At 53.0% G+C, this 12,880-nt stretch overlaps 6 protein-coding genes across 6 annotated transcripts; 2 read left to right on the forward strand and 4 right to left on the reverse strand.

Annotated features, from left to right (window-relative positions):
• Nucleotides 1-674: 674 nt before the first annotated feature.
• Nucleotides 675-3,458, reverse strand: BBBOND_0303730 (membrane protein, putative; the record flags this gene model as incomplete). Its single annotated transcript, XM_012913201.1, has 4 exons — nucleotides 675-1,038; nucleotides 1,404-1,533; nucleotides 1,572-2,510; nucleotides 2,549-3,458. The coding sequence occupies 4 exons, from the start codon at nucleotides 3,456-3,458 to the stop codon at nucleotides 675-677; spliced, it is 2,343 nt and encodes a 780-aa protein (XP_012768655.1).
• Nucleotides 3,459-4,846: 1,388 nt separating this feature from the next.
• Nucleotides 4,847-6,527, forward strand: BBBOND_0303740 (ATP synthase F1, alpha subunit family protein, putative; the record flags this gene model as incomplete). The annotated part of the gene is made up of 2 exons (XM_012913202.1): nucleotides 4,847-6,168; nucleotides 6,206-6,527. 2 exons carry the CDS (start codon nucleotides 4,847-4,849, stop codon nucleotides 6,525-6,527), a joined length of 1,644 nt encoding a protein of 547 aa, XP_012768656.1.
• A 207-nt stretch (nucleotides 6,528-6,734) lies between these two features.
• Nucleotides 6,735-8,589, reverse strand: BBBOND_0303750 (hypothetical protein, conserved; the record flags this gene model as incomplete). The annotated part of the gene is made up of 3 exons (XM_012913203.1): nucleotides 6,735-7,324; nucleotides 7,489-8,400; nucleotides 8,511-8,589. The coding sequence occupies 3 exons, from the start codon at nucleotides 8,587-8,589 to the stop codon at nucleotides 6,735-6,737; spliced, it is 1,581 nt and encodes a 526-aa protein (XP_012768657.1).
• An 89-nt stretch (nucleotides 8,590-8,678) lies between these two features.
• BBBOND_0303760 (hypothetical protein, conserved) lies at nucleotides 8,679-9,257 on the reverse strand (the record flags this gene model as incomplete). The annotated part of the gene is made up of 2 exons (XM_012913204.1): nucleotides 8,679-8,857; nucleotides 9,023-9,257. The coding sequence occupies 2 exons, from the start codon at nucleotides 9,255-9,257 to the stop codon at nucleotides 8,679-8,681; spliced, it is 414 nt and encodes a 137-aa protein (XP_012768658.1).
• Nucleotides 9,258-9,259: 2 nt separating this feature from the next.
• On the reverse strand, nucleotides 9,260-10,930 carry BBBOND_0303770 (Sec1 family protein, putative; the record flags this gene model as incomplete). The annotated part of the gene is made up of 1 exon (XM_012913205.1): nucleotides 9,260-10,930. The coding sequence occupies one exon, from the start codon at nucleotides 10,928-10,930 to the stop codon at nucleotides 9,260-9,262; it is 1,671 nt and encodes a 556-aa protein (XP_012768659.1).
• Nucleotides 10,931-11,738: 808 nt separating this feature from the next.
• BBBOND_0303780 (40S ribosomal protein S30, putative) lies at nucleotides 11,739-11,964 on the forward strand (the record flags this gene model as incomplete). The annotated part of the gene is made up of 2 exons (XM_012913206.1): nucleotides 11,739-11,742; nucleotides 11,783-11,964. The coding sequence occupies 2 exons, from the start codon at nucleotides 11,739-11,741 to the stop codon at nucleotides 11,962-11,964; spliced, it is 186 nt and encodes a 61-aa protein (XP_012768660.1).
• Nucleotides 11,965-12,880: the final 916 nt, after the last annotated feature.

Here is a 12,880-nt window from a genome sequence, read left to right on the forward strand (position 1 = left end):
ATCGCGTTCGGTCCGCCTCCGGCGCGCTCTCCAGCGCCGAAAACGCTGGGCAGCACGGCCTTCCTCCCTGAAGAGCAGGCTGTCGCCGGCTTCGCCAAGCTGTCCGGTCTGGCGGAAACGGATGTGTCCGACCTGCTCAACGGCGTCAAGCGGGTTCAAGACATCCCAGCGTTGGACTACTGTGTACGTTGCCGATGTGCATAGGCTGACCGCTCGCAGATACCCATCAAGAGCTCGCAACGCACTGTAGTGGGCGATGTCTACTACTACTGCCTCCCAAACGGGTAAGCCACTGGCAACTGCCGAAGTTGAGTGTCACGCAGCATCCACCTCGTAGGACTCCACGAGACCCATCCCGCAGTCCAGCAGATAAAGCGCGGCGAACCTGTTCAGGCGGTTGAGTTCAGTGACGAACTCACCAGCGCCCTATGCAGCACCAAGGGAAGCAAAAAACGCAGCCGGAAACAGGTTGTTGCATCGGGGGTTGCCTGCACTCTGCACATGCCCGACCCACTGGACGTGCTGCTGCCCGATGCAGTACGCCACTTCGATGTAGTAGAGGTCAACACGCGGTTGACTGATGACCCATCGCTCCTCTCGAACCCAGAGGAGGGGTGGATCGTCATGCTCATGGACAAGAGCAGGACCTCCAAGCAGCCGAAGCACAAGAGAAATTAGAGAAACATCATGTTGCGTTGGTACTTCTTGAAGATCCAGTGGTTCTCTCCCAAAGGAGTGGTGTTCACGTGCGCCCTCTCGTAGGTCAGCAGCCTGTTGTACCGGGTGCGGTGGATTCGGGTCTCCCTCAGGATGTCCGCGCACATGGCCTGCTGGTGCACCGCCTCGATGTTGGAGCGGCGCACGCCTTTCGACAAGAGGCCGTACAGCGGTATCATCAGCATGTGCACGATGTAGAACACAATGGCGCACGAGTACTCACGACCGTTGTTGCCCACCACCATCAGTATGCAGTAGAGCCGAATCATGCACGTCCGCATGAACGCGTTCTTGTGGCTGTTCGCCAGCGCCCTGTCCAGCCTGCGAAGCGATATGTGCTGTTTCAGCGAATAACGGCGGCACGGATTATGGGTTGATCAACTGTGCACCCATCGACTGCACTAGACAACGCAGCTCAATCATATTCCAAAAATTTGCACGATTCGTACCACATATGCGAATGCATTACATTACGTAGCAGTACAAAATAGCATTGCCATTGTGTGGAAACCGTCATTTAACGGAATGCAAAATGGCGAATGCATATCCACATCATGTAGACAGATGGACATCATCTGTATGGACCAGACGCAAAACAGATGCAACAATCGATCAAACAGGCAACAGCAGATGATAGTACTTGCTAATTGTCATGTAAACGCGAAATCTAGGTCCTTTCCACCCACCTGATCGCCTTGATGAGGTTTGGGCCGATTAGCAGCGAGTGCGAGGATGGCGGCGCGCACATGATAACCGCATTGGTCAAAACGAGCAGAGACGCCAGCGATATTGGAAAAGACTCGTCTTGTACCAACCCTGACACTCCTTAAGTTTGCACAAACCAAGTAACCCACCTTCTTTGTTGACGGCGAAGGTGCCGCTGATCAGCTTCACAGACTCGCCCAGCAGGTCGGCGCCCTCCGTACTCACCAGGGAGGGGTTTATGTAGTATATGTAGTGCTTGCCCAGGGTGAGACACAGGAACGGATACAGACCACTCAACAAGTTCAGAAACGGGCGCACGCCGAACATGAAAAAAAGGTAGTCCCTGGGGGTTCCCATGGTATGCTCCGAGATGAACGCCAGGATACGCAGCGCCGGGATGAACTCAGACAGCGACAAAAGCACAAACGAAAACGATACCAGCGACACGAAGACCTGGAAAGCGACAAACAGCGCTCCGATCAAGGGGCCAACCATGATCCAACATACCAGGCTCACCAGACTGGCTGCGACGATGAGACAGGGAGTAAACTGTAAGCAGAGCGGTAGTCTGTAGAATGACACACTCAGGAGTCCGCGGAAGTGGAACAGGTCGACGTATTGTGCCGTACTCTGCAAGTCCAGCCGGTAGAATGCGATCACAATGGTCACCTCGACGGCCCATAGCACGATGTGAGGAATTGCGATAATGGCGTTCTGCCACAACGAGAGCTGCAGCGTCGAGTCGAGCAGGTGCGCCATCTCGCACTTGCTACCCACGCTGATGGCCATCACTATCTTCTTGAACAGAGCCCTGAAGTTCACCGCCTTTACAGAAAACCCCTCGGGGATCGTGATCCCCGTGAACGTCCCTTCATCGTCAGTCGCTGAATCGGTCGTGTTCTGCCCCGTGGCTGGCTGGTCTTTGGGGTCTTTCTCATCCACCTTTTCAGGCTTAGTATTGAAGCGCACGAACGACTTCCTCTGTTCGGATCGACTGCCTTCGCGGCCTTCGTGCAACTCCCCCACACCCGAAGGACGATCGTCGTCCAGAACAATATCAGTTACCAGAATCGGCCGCCTTTCCTCCTCTGCATACACTATGAGGGCAAACATCACAGGAACCCACCTTTATATTCGGTGAGTGTCTTGGAGTAATCCAGGGTGCGGATACCAATCGTGCAGTGGCGGATGCGCGCAGCCTGTATTATGATGAAACAGATGTTCTTGAGCAGGAAGGGCCCGAACATCGTGTGATTCACGAGCAGCATCCACAAGACCGAGCGGAAGATGGCGAAGGGGACGTCCACGAAGAAGATGCCCACAATGGCCGCATACTTGCGGCAGTAGTAGACGTCACTCGCGCTGTACAAGGCGCCCCCCTTGAAGCCTATGGTGCCCTTGGCCCTAGAAGTCTCGCTCATCCTGGGGAAACTGTACGAGTGCAGGAATATGCCCGTCGCAATGAGCACGCCGCATAAGGCGTCCGTGATGTAGTTCCTGTACTCAAACACCGAGGGGATGGTAAGGTAGACATGGCACATGTCAATCACATCCAGCAAATCGAATGTGACGTGGATGATCAGGTCGGTGTGAATGAGGCGCTCAGAGGAGATGCAGCTCATGTCGCCGTACAGGTGCACCCCCGCCCGGAAAGACGTCAGCACGTACAGCGTCGGAGTCAGTAGCAACAAGATCAAAATCTCAGTGGCTGCGCCACACGCAGAGCCAAACAAGAGCCCCTCCCTCGGTAAGAACTCGGGCAAGACGATGTAGTAAAACACGATGACTTTAACGGTCATGACACGACTGTAAATAATCCAACAGTTCGCGCCCCTGATTCCGACCATCTTTGGCGACGTGTAGAAAATCCAGTTGCAGACGCATATGACGTCGAACACCGCCAAGTACAGGGCCCACGACTGGCTCCGGTACATGTAGTTCATCAGGCCCACCTGCTGGAAGCACAGTATCAGCAAGCTCAGGATGTACGACACTGTCCGCCATCGGAGCAGCTGTTGCCGATTCGCTGCCGTCATCTTCACCAAAAGCTACCTGTATCTTCACATCTTACGACAAAAGGCGCTGCTACGATACGCTGCTGACCGGCGACACAAAGGCCTACCAATCGCCGGCCAGGCATGCGGCACCCATTATAGTTTGCCGATGCAGTCTTGAGCTATATATCGTTGCAATCCGCAAGAAAACTCGTGGCAATGCCGAAAGTATATCCCGGAATGAATCCTAGGCAAATCAGACGAAATTGGCCATACAATTATCGAGAAAGAAATTAAAATCCGAATAACAAAACAGTAGTTAAATGAGCATCCCAACCACCAGATTATTCATACGATGCGCGAAAACGCGTACACAATAAGTCACATGAAACAGTAACCGCAAAAGCAGTATCCACAAAAGCAGTAACCGTAAAAGCAGACGGCAACGTAGAGGAATTACGCCACGGATTCACGATAAATATACACACCAAATGGGCTCCAAGCGAGCCAGTGCCACCTTTCAGACGTATATGAATGCAAATGCGTACGTCCACAGGCACACAGCCGCCGCTCTCAAATTTTATGACAGGGCGAAAAGCAATGTGCTGTCTGACTATTCCGTTGAGGCTGAAAAAGGCTCAACACAACGCCACTGCCACAGGCAACCGCGGATATAAATAAACTAATGTCGGTGTTTGCTGAATCTTATGCTGACGCGGCCGAAGGCGCTGGGAGAGCAGCGGGGAGGTCACACATCACGCGTGACAATGACAGGCTAATTTGTTAAATACAGGACCAATACACGAAATAATTACCGGTTATCGTATGTATAAGCATATAGATGATCGATGTGTGCCGTGCCGCTGCGATTCCGCTGGGTACAGGCCAACAGAAGCAACCTTCCGCGTGGCGGCGGCTTGGACGTTGCCGATATAGCAGGTAAACAACGAATAAAGACCCTTATCCCAATTAAACGTTTACCAACAGCCTAAATAGCTGTTGGACATTGTTAGACAGTATGACGACGCCTTGTTGCTACAAAAGGCGGAACATCAGAAACGGCAAAACGCCAGGAGCTAAAGACGAGGCCGCCATAATTCCAGGGCATAGGTTACATGAATAATGCAAAACAGAGCTGATGTCAACTCAACTTCAAATTGATCCAACTAATTCTAACGTAGTAATTCACGTAATAACACCGCGTTACAACACCGCTCTAAGCAACCGTTTATACGCTGACACACCGGATGTGCGCACACACTGCTTAAAACGACAGCTCGGAATTATGAACAAGCGGTAGGCCAGTAACTGTGCGCCGTGCAGCTACCAGGCGTATACCGCGGAGGTGTATGGGGAAGCGTCGCCGCAGCGGACCCCGGCCACAGGCACTGCACAAACATCACGGGCGCCCGAGGCCGCCGAAATCCAACATGCGCAACATGAAGCCACTGGGAAGACCCTTGATCAGGACGCTGGCCGCGGCGGTTGCCCGGCGGCTGCCGCACGCGGCGAACGCACGCGCGTTCTCCACCGCCAAAATATCCCCGGCCGAAATGTCCAAGATACTGCAGAGCAGAATCGCTGGATGGGACAAGCACAAGGACGTCGTCGACGTGGGCCACGTCATCACCGTCGGTGATGGTATTGCCCGTGTCTACGGCCTCAAGGACGTCAAGATGGGAGAGCTGGTCGTGTTCTCCAGCGGCGTGTCGGGAATGGCGCTCAACCTGGAATCCGACAACGTCGGTGTCGTCATTTTCGGTGACGACAGGTCGATCCTGGAGGGCGACAACGTCAGCCGCACCAACCGTATCATCGACGTGCCGGTGGGACCCGAGCTGCTCGGCCGCGTGCTCGACGCCCTGGGCAACCCCATCGACGGCAAGGGCCCTGTTGAGGCCAAGCTCAGGAACAGGATCGAGGTGCCTGCGCCCGGTATCATCGACAGGCGTAGCGTGCACGAGCCCATGACCACGGGTATCAAGTGCGTGGACTCCCTGGTGCCAATCGGAAGGGGCCAGCGTGAGCTCATCATCGGCGACAGGCAGACCGGCAAAACTGCCCTCGCGGTCGACACCATTCTCAACCAGAAGCAGCTGAATGACGCCAAGGACGAGAAGGACCGCGTCTACTGTGTATACGTCGCCATCGGGCAGAAGCGCTCGACTGTGGCGCGCATCATGAAGACCCTGGAGGACAAGGACGCGCTCAAGTACACGACCATCGTCGCGGCCACTGCGTCCGACTCGGCGCCGCTCCAGTTCCTGGCGCCCTTCGCTGGTTGCGCCATGGGAGAGTGGTTCAGGAACTCCGGCAGGCACGCCGTCATCATCTACGACGATCTGTCCAAGCAGGCCACCGCCTACAGGCAGATGTCGCTGCTGCTGAGGAGGCCGCCAGGAAGGGAAGCCTACCCGGGTGACATCTTCTACCTGCACAGCCGTCTCCTCGAGAGGGCGGCCAAGCTCTCGGACAAGAACGGCGGCGGCAGCCTCACTGCCCTGCCCATCATCGAAACGCAGGCCGGAGATGTGTCCGCGTACATTCCCACCAACGTCATCTCCATCACGGATGGCCAGATCTTCCTCGAGAGCGAGCTGTTCTACAAGGGTATCAGGCCGGCCATCAACGTGGGTCTTTCTGTCTCCCGTGTCGGGTCCGCGGCGCAGATTAAGGCCATGAAGCAGGTCTCTGGTACCATGAAACTCGACCTTGCGCAGTTCAGGGAAGTCGCCGCCTTCGCTCAGTTCGGGTAAGTACCACCACGCCGCCACGTCATTGCACTGCAGGTCCGACCTCGACGCTTCCACGCAGAAGTTGCTTACCAGGGGTACCCTGCTCACGGAGCTGCTCAAGCAGCCGCAGTACGTCCCCATGAGGATCCCGCTCCAGGTGTGCGTCATTTACGGAGGTGTCAAGGGTCTCCTCGACTCCATTGACCCCAAGGACGTCTCCAAGTTCGAGGCGCTGTTCATCGACCACCTCCTTTCCTCGCACCAGGACCTCCTCAAGACCATAGAGACGGAAGGCCAGCTGTCCCCGGAGACCGAAGCCAAGCTGAGGCAGACGGTGGAGAACTTTGTCGCCACCGCCGACGTCCGCAAGATCTGAGACTCAACGGGTGCGAGAAAAGTGTTACCCCATATTTTATTGTCACTGGGATTAGATTAACGCATGTAAACTCTATATACTGCAACACCTAATCGTATAAGTTCGTATCCAAAAAACCCGAGGCAAATCGACGTACGGTGGACCACGTGTCGACAATACAGTGGCACGAACTTGTAATCGCGTTTGTATTAACTACGTGTAACAAAATTACGAGGGAGTTGCAGGCGCGCTGTTGTTCCGGTCGGCAGACGATCGCAACAGATCTGTGAGGGGCAGCTGTAGGCTGCTGCGCATGCGGTAATGACGCTTAATATGGCTGTAGTCGCACATATCGGCCACTGAAGGGTCCATAGAACGCTTCAGTGTACCGACGGCCCACGATATCAGCGGTGATATGTCTTTCAACGAATGCACCTTCCGGCGGTACCCCTTTGGCACCGTGATGTAACATGAGGGTAGCGGCGTCAACGCCGCTTGATAAGTGCTTGCAGCCTCAGTTTGTGTTCGTCTTAGCTCTGCATTAGCATCCTTTGTTACCGGCTCTATTTCCAGACCACGCAGGATAACCTCCACCACAAAGCGTTCCAACGGGTAGTACATTGAAGACTCGGAACCCGTCGCAAGCGATTTGTACAGTAACAAAACGCAATTGAGACTCACTGGGTCCACGCTGCTGCACCGTGACAGGCACCTAACCACCAGGTGGAAGTCCTTGTAGTCCACAGACTTGCTTAATTTTGCCAGCACCTCTTTACAGACGAAGTAAAACGGCTTCGGCAAGTTACTCTCCACGCGCTCTAACACACGCACTGCAGATTACGTGTATACGTTTATGTGTAACTTCTATAACTTACGCGTCCTTAGCGCAGAGTCCATAGCAAGTGCCTCGGAGAACTCGATCACCTTCAGGAACGTAATCTCATGCAACCGCAGTAGGCTATCTACAAGTAAATGAATCGACCACTACTCATAAGCTTACCCTTACTCAGTTGGCGTTGCAACATCACCAGCAGATCCAGTAACCGGGTAATGGTATCTGGACCGATATCCAATACGGCCCTCTCCAAGCAGGACACTAGCGGGGAGTAAAGAGAGGCCTGTAAATCGTCAGCTTCCTTCAGGCCGTGACAGTCCCTAATACTCTCCAACTTGCCATCCAGAGCCATGCGATGCCATAACCAAGCAAGCGTCTGGCATACATGCACCACGTGCTCACTGCGCATACTGTCCAGCTTAAAGTTCAGCAGCTGGATGCAAGGTCGGTACAGTGCCAAATTGAGCTCACATCTTAAGCCTAATAACAATAAAGCACGCTGTAACTTAAGCAGCAGAAACGCGTCCCTGCACGACCTAACTCCGTGCTCAGACCCGACCTTGTTCGCCAGCACGGATTCAGCTACCAATACCTTGTCTACAGAAGGGGTTGCTGAAAACAGATTACTCAATGCAGCTTGTGCTATTGTCCCTATGTCCAGGTTGTAGAGCCAGACGCGTAGCCTCGGCGCAGGTAGGTTGAAGACATTCTGCCGAATCTGGAGATCGAGAACCGCCTCAACGGACAACGGAGACTGGCGACCTTCCATCAAATTCGATGCCGAATATGCGATATCGCTGCGGTCAAACGACGCATTTATCCGGCCGGCAATACTGTCTGATACCTTGCCATCTGCGCTTTGGGGGGACTGGGGCACCAGTGCCGCCCTGCCACCCGTGGGTGCCGGGGCACCATACCATGCGGATTGAGTGTCGTAATCCGTGTCGTTTGAAACCCCATTTCCTAATGAACTCGGTGTTATTACAGTGCCTGGAGCACCCTCGCGTCGTATTGGCTTTGCCAGGCCAGACCTGGTGGCACGGGGTCTAGCACGTGCCCCTCCAGATGGCGACTCATCATTGATGGCTGGGTCACTCGGGTTGTCTTTTCTGATAATCGATGGCTGCAAGTAATTTGCAAATAGCAATACCTGGTAGATGGGCGATAACGGCCGAACAAAAAGGTCTCACGCCGGGCCGTTGGCAGTGAGAGCACGCGCCGCAGATTCACGGCATGACTGCCGCGCATGTGATCGAGTCCTACGCGAAGTGTTGCGATAGCGTGGACTATAGCATTACTGTTCCCAGTATACCTCGCATCTACACTTCGATGGGAGATTATTTAGCTGAGGTGCCTGCAGCCTCGCCACGCTTCTCCAATTCGATGATGCGCTGCATCTTGATTTTTGCCGCTTCGATGCGCTGTCGTTCGGCGTCTACCCACGCATAGTCTTCAGGGCGCATAATGCGGTAGGTCATGTAGCAAGCGAAGATGCACCATACGAAGATTCCAGAGGCTGAATGTCGTAAGATATGCGTAGCAAGTAACCACCCATACGATCAGAGAGCATATATAGCCATCACCGATACACAGCAGCACATACGGGCGTAAAAAGTGCACAAAATGGCCTAACATAGGCCGTATAGCGAAAACAACGCAGGCTATATACACACGACGCAACGACACATACCGAGAAGGTTGGCTTTCAGATGCGATGAAATCAGAGGCTGACGGCCGCCGGTGAACTTCAAAAAGTCGGACCGGCGTATCGCCTTGCGACGGTCGGCGGAGAGCACCTGGCGGTACTTGTCGAGAGCAGACACAGTCGGACGGTGCTCGTCCGTCAGCTGCCACCGGTCCTTCGCCTGCGAGGAGAAACCACGAAAGGAAAATAAGCGTGGAAGACGCCGACGCATGGCTAAAAATTATTAGTGAAGCTATGCGAGTTTAGCAGGCACGACCCGCCGAGCAGGATGGGCACCCTAGACGCGGCGCTCAGATTCTGAAGGTCGCGGTACTCGGCCAGAGTCACTCCGCCCACGACGTAGACCACTACCGACAGTGGCCGGGCCGCGTAGCTGAAATCCAGATCATACGAACTTGGAATAAGCATGAACTGGCGGCTGTCCAGACGGCCCTTCAGCAGAGACTGCACGACGTAAGCAAGCCGCGATGTGTACCGCATATAAGGGCTCGACGAATCTCCAGAGAGCGACTTGTTCAGCGTGCTCCTCGCTCTGGATAAGATGGCTAACGAGTCCGACCCAGAGTCGGTCACATCAGCGTACTGCAGCAGCGCGTCGACCTTGCCCACCATCGACTCCAACCCGTTCATGCGCAAGTTGTCCTTGATCATGTTCACCTTGTCCTCGTGACGGCGGTACTCCAGGCAAAACAGCATTGCCAACCGTAGCTTCTCAAAAGGGTCGAGGTCAGGGTTGTTCAGATATTCCACCACCGCTTCGAAGGCCTCTGCAGAGCTTCTAACGTGGGTGCCCATATCCTGCTCCAGCAGCCCCGTATTGAGCAGGTCTCTGCTCTGTATAATTTGCGATAGTTCGTGCAAAATGGCTACGTGGCGCTTGGTCTCGTTGCAGATCTTCGTCTGCTGAGGAATGTTCTGCAGAATGTTCATGGCGTCCGAAAAGGTCTTCTTGTTGTCCTGAATCATTTCAGTCAATGCCGACTCGACATCAGCGAAGTCTTTGAAAATGTTTGCGCCGTAAAAATCGTCAAAATCCGGGTTCAAAATGTAGTCTTCCTCGCCGATACGGACGCTGTTGCGGGACATCGGCAACAGCTCGTAAATCATGGCCTGGTAACTCCATTGATTCATCAAAGGCGTTATACAGTCGCACTTCCGGTCATAAATGAGCAAAGAGCACCCGTAGCTTTCGCCAGTGCCGAACTTAGAGTAAGTCTTCAAAATGGCCTCGGAGTTCAGCAGGTCGTTGTTCAACAACGACTGCACTTTTAAACCTAGTTCGCGAGCTTCAGGGCTCCCTGCAACGTGTAGAATAGACGGAATCTGTTTTATTATCCGGAAAACGTTAAACAATCCTTGCGATACGCGGGCTGCCTCCCCGCTATGAACGCTCGTGTACAGGTCGCTTGTGCCTGCGTCGAGCAAAAAGCAGTAGCGGCAGACAGCCATGAGGTCCGTGTGGTACGCGTAGACGCCGCACACTAGCTCCAAGACGTCGTTCTTTGCGAGCATCTCGAGCTGGCCCTCCAGCGGCATGCTCGTGAAGTACAGGTGGTATTCCTTGAAGTATCCACCGCGCAGCTGGTCGCAGAGGCGAGCTACATTTGCGTGGGACGGCTGAATGATGTACACCGCCTTCAGGTGGCGCAAATTCGACAGGTTTTGCGGATCCTCATTGAACAGGTTTTCGTCGCTGATGTTGGTAGTCAGCAGGACCCCGCCCTCCAAAAGGTATGAGTGGGTCTGTACCAGTGACATGGACGCCGCCGTCGCATCATCCAGAATCAACAGCTTCAAACCCTTGACACGATCCAACATGGACGCGTAGTTCTCCCGCAGCAGCCCTGTGAGGCTGCCAAAATGATACGGGTTCACGTCATTCATGATTGCAGTCAGATCAGAACCCGGATACGATATTGGTGAGCATCTTTGATGGTATCAATAACACCTTAGCTCCTTATGTTTATCGTCTACTCGCATTTCCGTTCAACAGATGAGATTATGGGCATTTCAGCAGTAACCTTCCATTGCTCATAAGGTTGACGAGCAGGAGATATAACGGAAAAAGAAATCAGATCCCACTAACGTTGACAAGAAATTGCATTACATACTACACATCATATATTACCATGTCTTACAACCAGGTCGGCCGCGTCGTCACGAGCCGATGTGTACTACGCGAAGTTACCTAGTTGAACTGGTCAAAAGTGCGCACTGCAATCCGCTTGTAAGACACACACGAATATCCTTGTGGCACAACAGCTTCTTTATTAGACTTCTTTGAACCAATGAACCGATAAAGGTCGATCAAAATGGACAAAAATGGAAAAGAATGTCACTCAACACCCAGAGGCGCAGCTTAGGCCTATCGACGCCTGAATCTCGAAAATAATGAAAACAATACTATACAAATGACGAAAATGTGAAATGTGCGTCCAAATAACGAGCCGCCGGCCGCCGAAGTCACTCGGCCATACGGCAGCCGGAGCGGGCGCGAGTGCCCAACAGGTCCCACTTCGCAACGGGCCGCCGAAGCGCTAAGGCTGCCGTGAGCAACTCACTCCATAACCCATTAACTTTTCTTTAAAAGCACTAAACCACAGGCGTTCGTGGTAATTATATAACACCGCCTGTAAAACCAAGACGAGCCACGAACCAGTCACCAAGGTCGAACTAATCCGCTCGTCCCAACATGGGTAAGATTTTAGCAACGTCACACGAAATAATGTCTATCAGCTGTTAAGGTCCACGGATCTCTCGCAAGGGCGGGAAAGGTCAGGAATCACACGCCCAAGGTGGCCAAGCAGGAGAAGAAGAAGCCACCAACGGGCAGGGCGAAGAAGCGCCAGCAGTACAACAGGAGGTTCACCAACGCCGTCGGTATGAGGCCCAAGGGCCCGAATATGCAGAGGTCGTAGGCCTGTGACAACTTCCTCTAAATGATGTACTAAACATTCGTCCCGCTTACGCTGATATGTGCCCATTACGTGTGTGCATATGTCTGTTGTGCGTATTATACGAATATTTGCATAGTGATGTGCTTTGCTGATCTGTCAAACTGCAATTGGAGCGCGTATGATACTGCATAATGTATCGAAGGGTGAAGCGGCTGGAAGGAATGATGCGCCGGTAAGGACACGATTTATAATTTCATGCACGGAATATCTGCATATTTGCATATGAAAACTGTTTTTTGTATGTGGTAAGATTGTTCTCATGTCCCTTTGCCTGAGGAAGCGGTATTTCTCTGTAGCCGTGGGGGTAATCGACTAAAGTCCGTAACGTAACGTCAAGGAAAGCAGCCTGAAGGACCTCATGAAAGCCCAAAACGACTGGCTACGTATCTCAATGAAAGTATAAAAACACAAGGTTCTCTTCGTCAAAAGTGAATACTCCAAACTGGACATAGAAACGTCATCGCTCTACCTAACAAGCGTAATCCTCACTCCGTCGTAAAAGGGGCAAACAGCAAGATAATAGGTTGGTAACATGCTGTGGATGCCACTGACTAACAAATATTTGAAATACAACTACATCGAGAACGTAGACGACCGGGCAACAAAATCAAGTACCGCGGAAATCACAACCGCTACCGATGGTATGTGAGTAATGGGACATAACGAGGTGTGAAAGGCTACACTAGCAGAATATGGTCGCTTATACGAGACTATACAATTTGAAAAACATTGCGAAGGCCGTCGAAGGCAGTTAGGTAGCGTTGAACCGATTAGACTATCTACACGCGACGCATATATTTCTTTCTAAACGTAGCTGCCCACATTTTACTTATCCATGCCGAACGAATTGTGTGGTGCTCTGTTGCCACTTTTCTAT

The sequence above is a fragment of the Babesia bigemina genome (assembly GCF_000981445.1).
Source record: "Babesia bigemina genome assembly Bbig001, chromosome : III".
In the NCBI taxonomy this organism is placed as follows: Eukaryota; Apicomplexa; class Aconoidasida; order Piroplasmida; family Babesiidae; genus Babesia; species Babesia bigemina.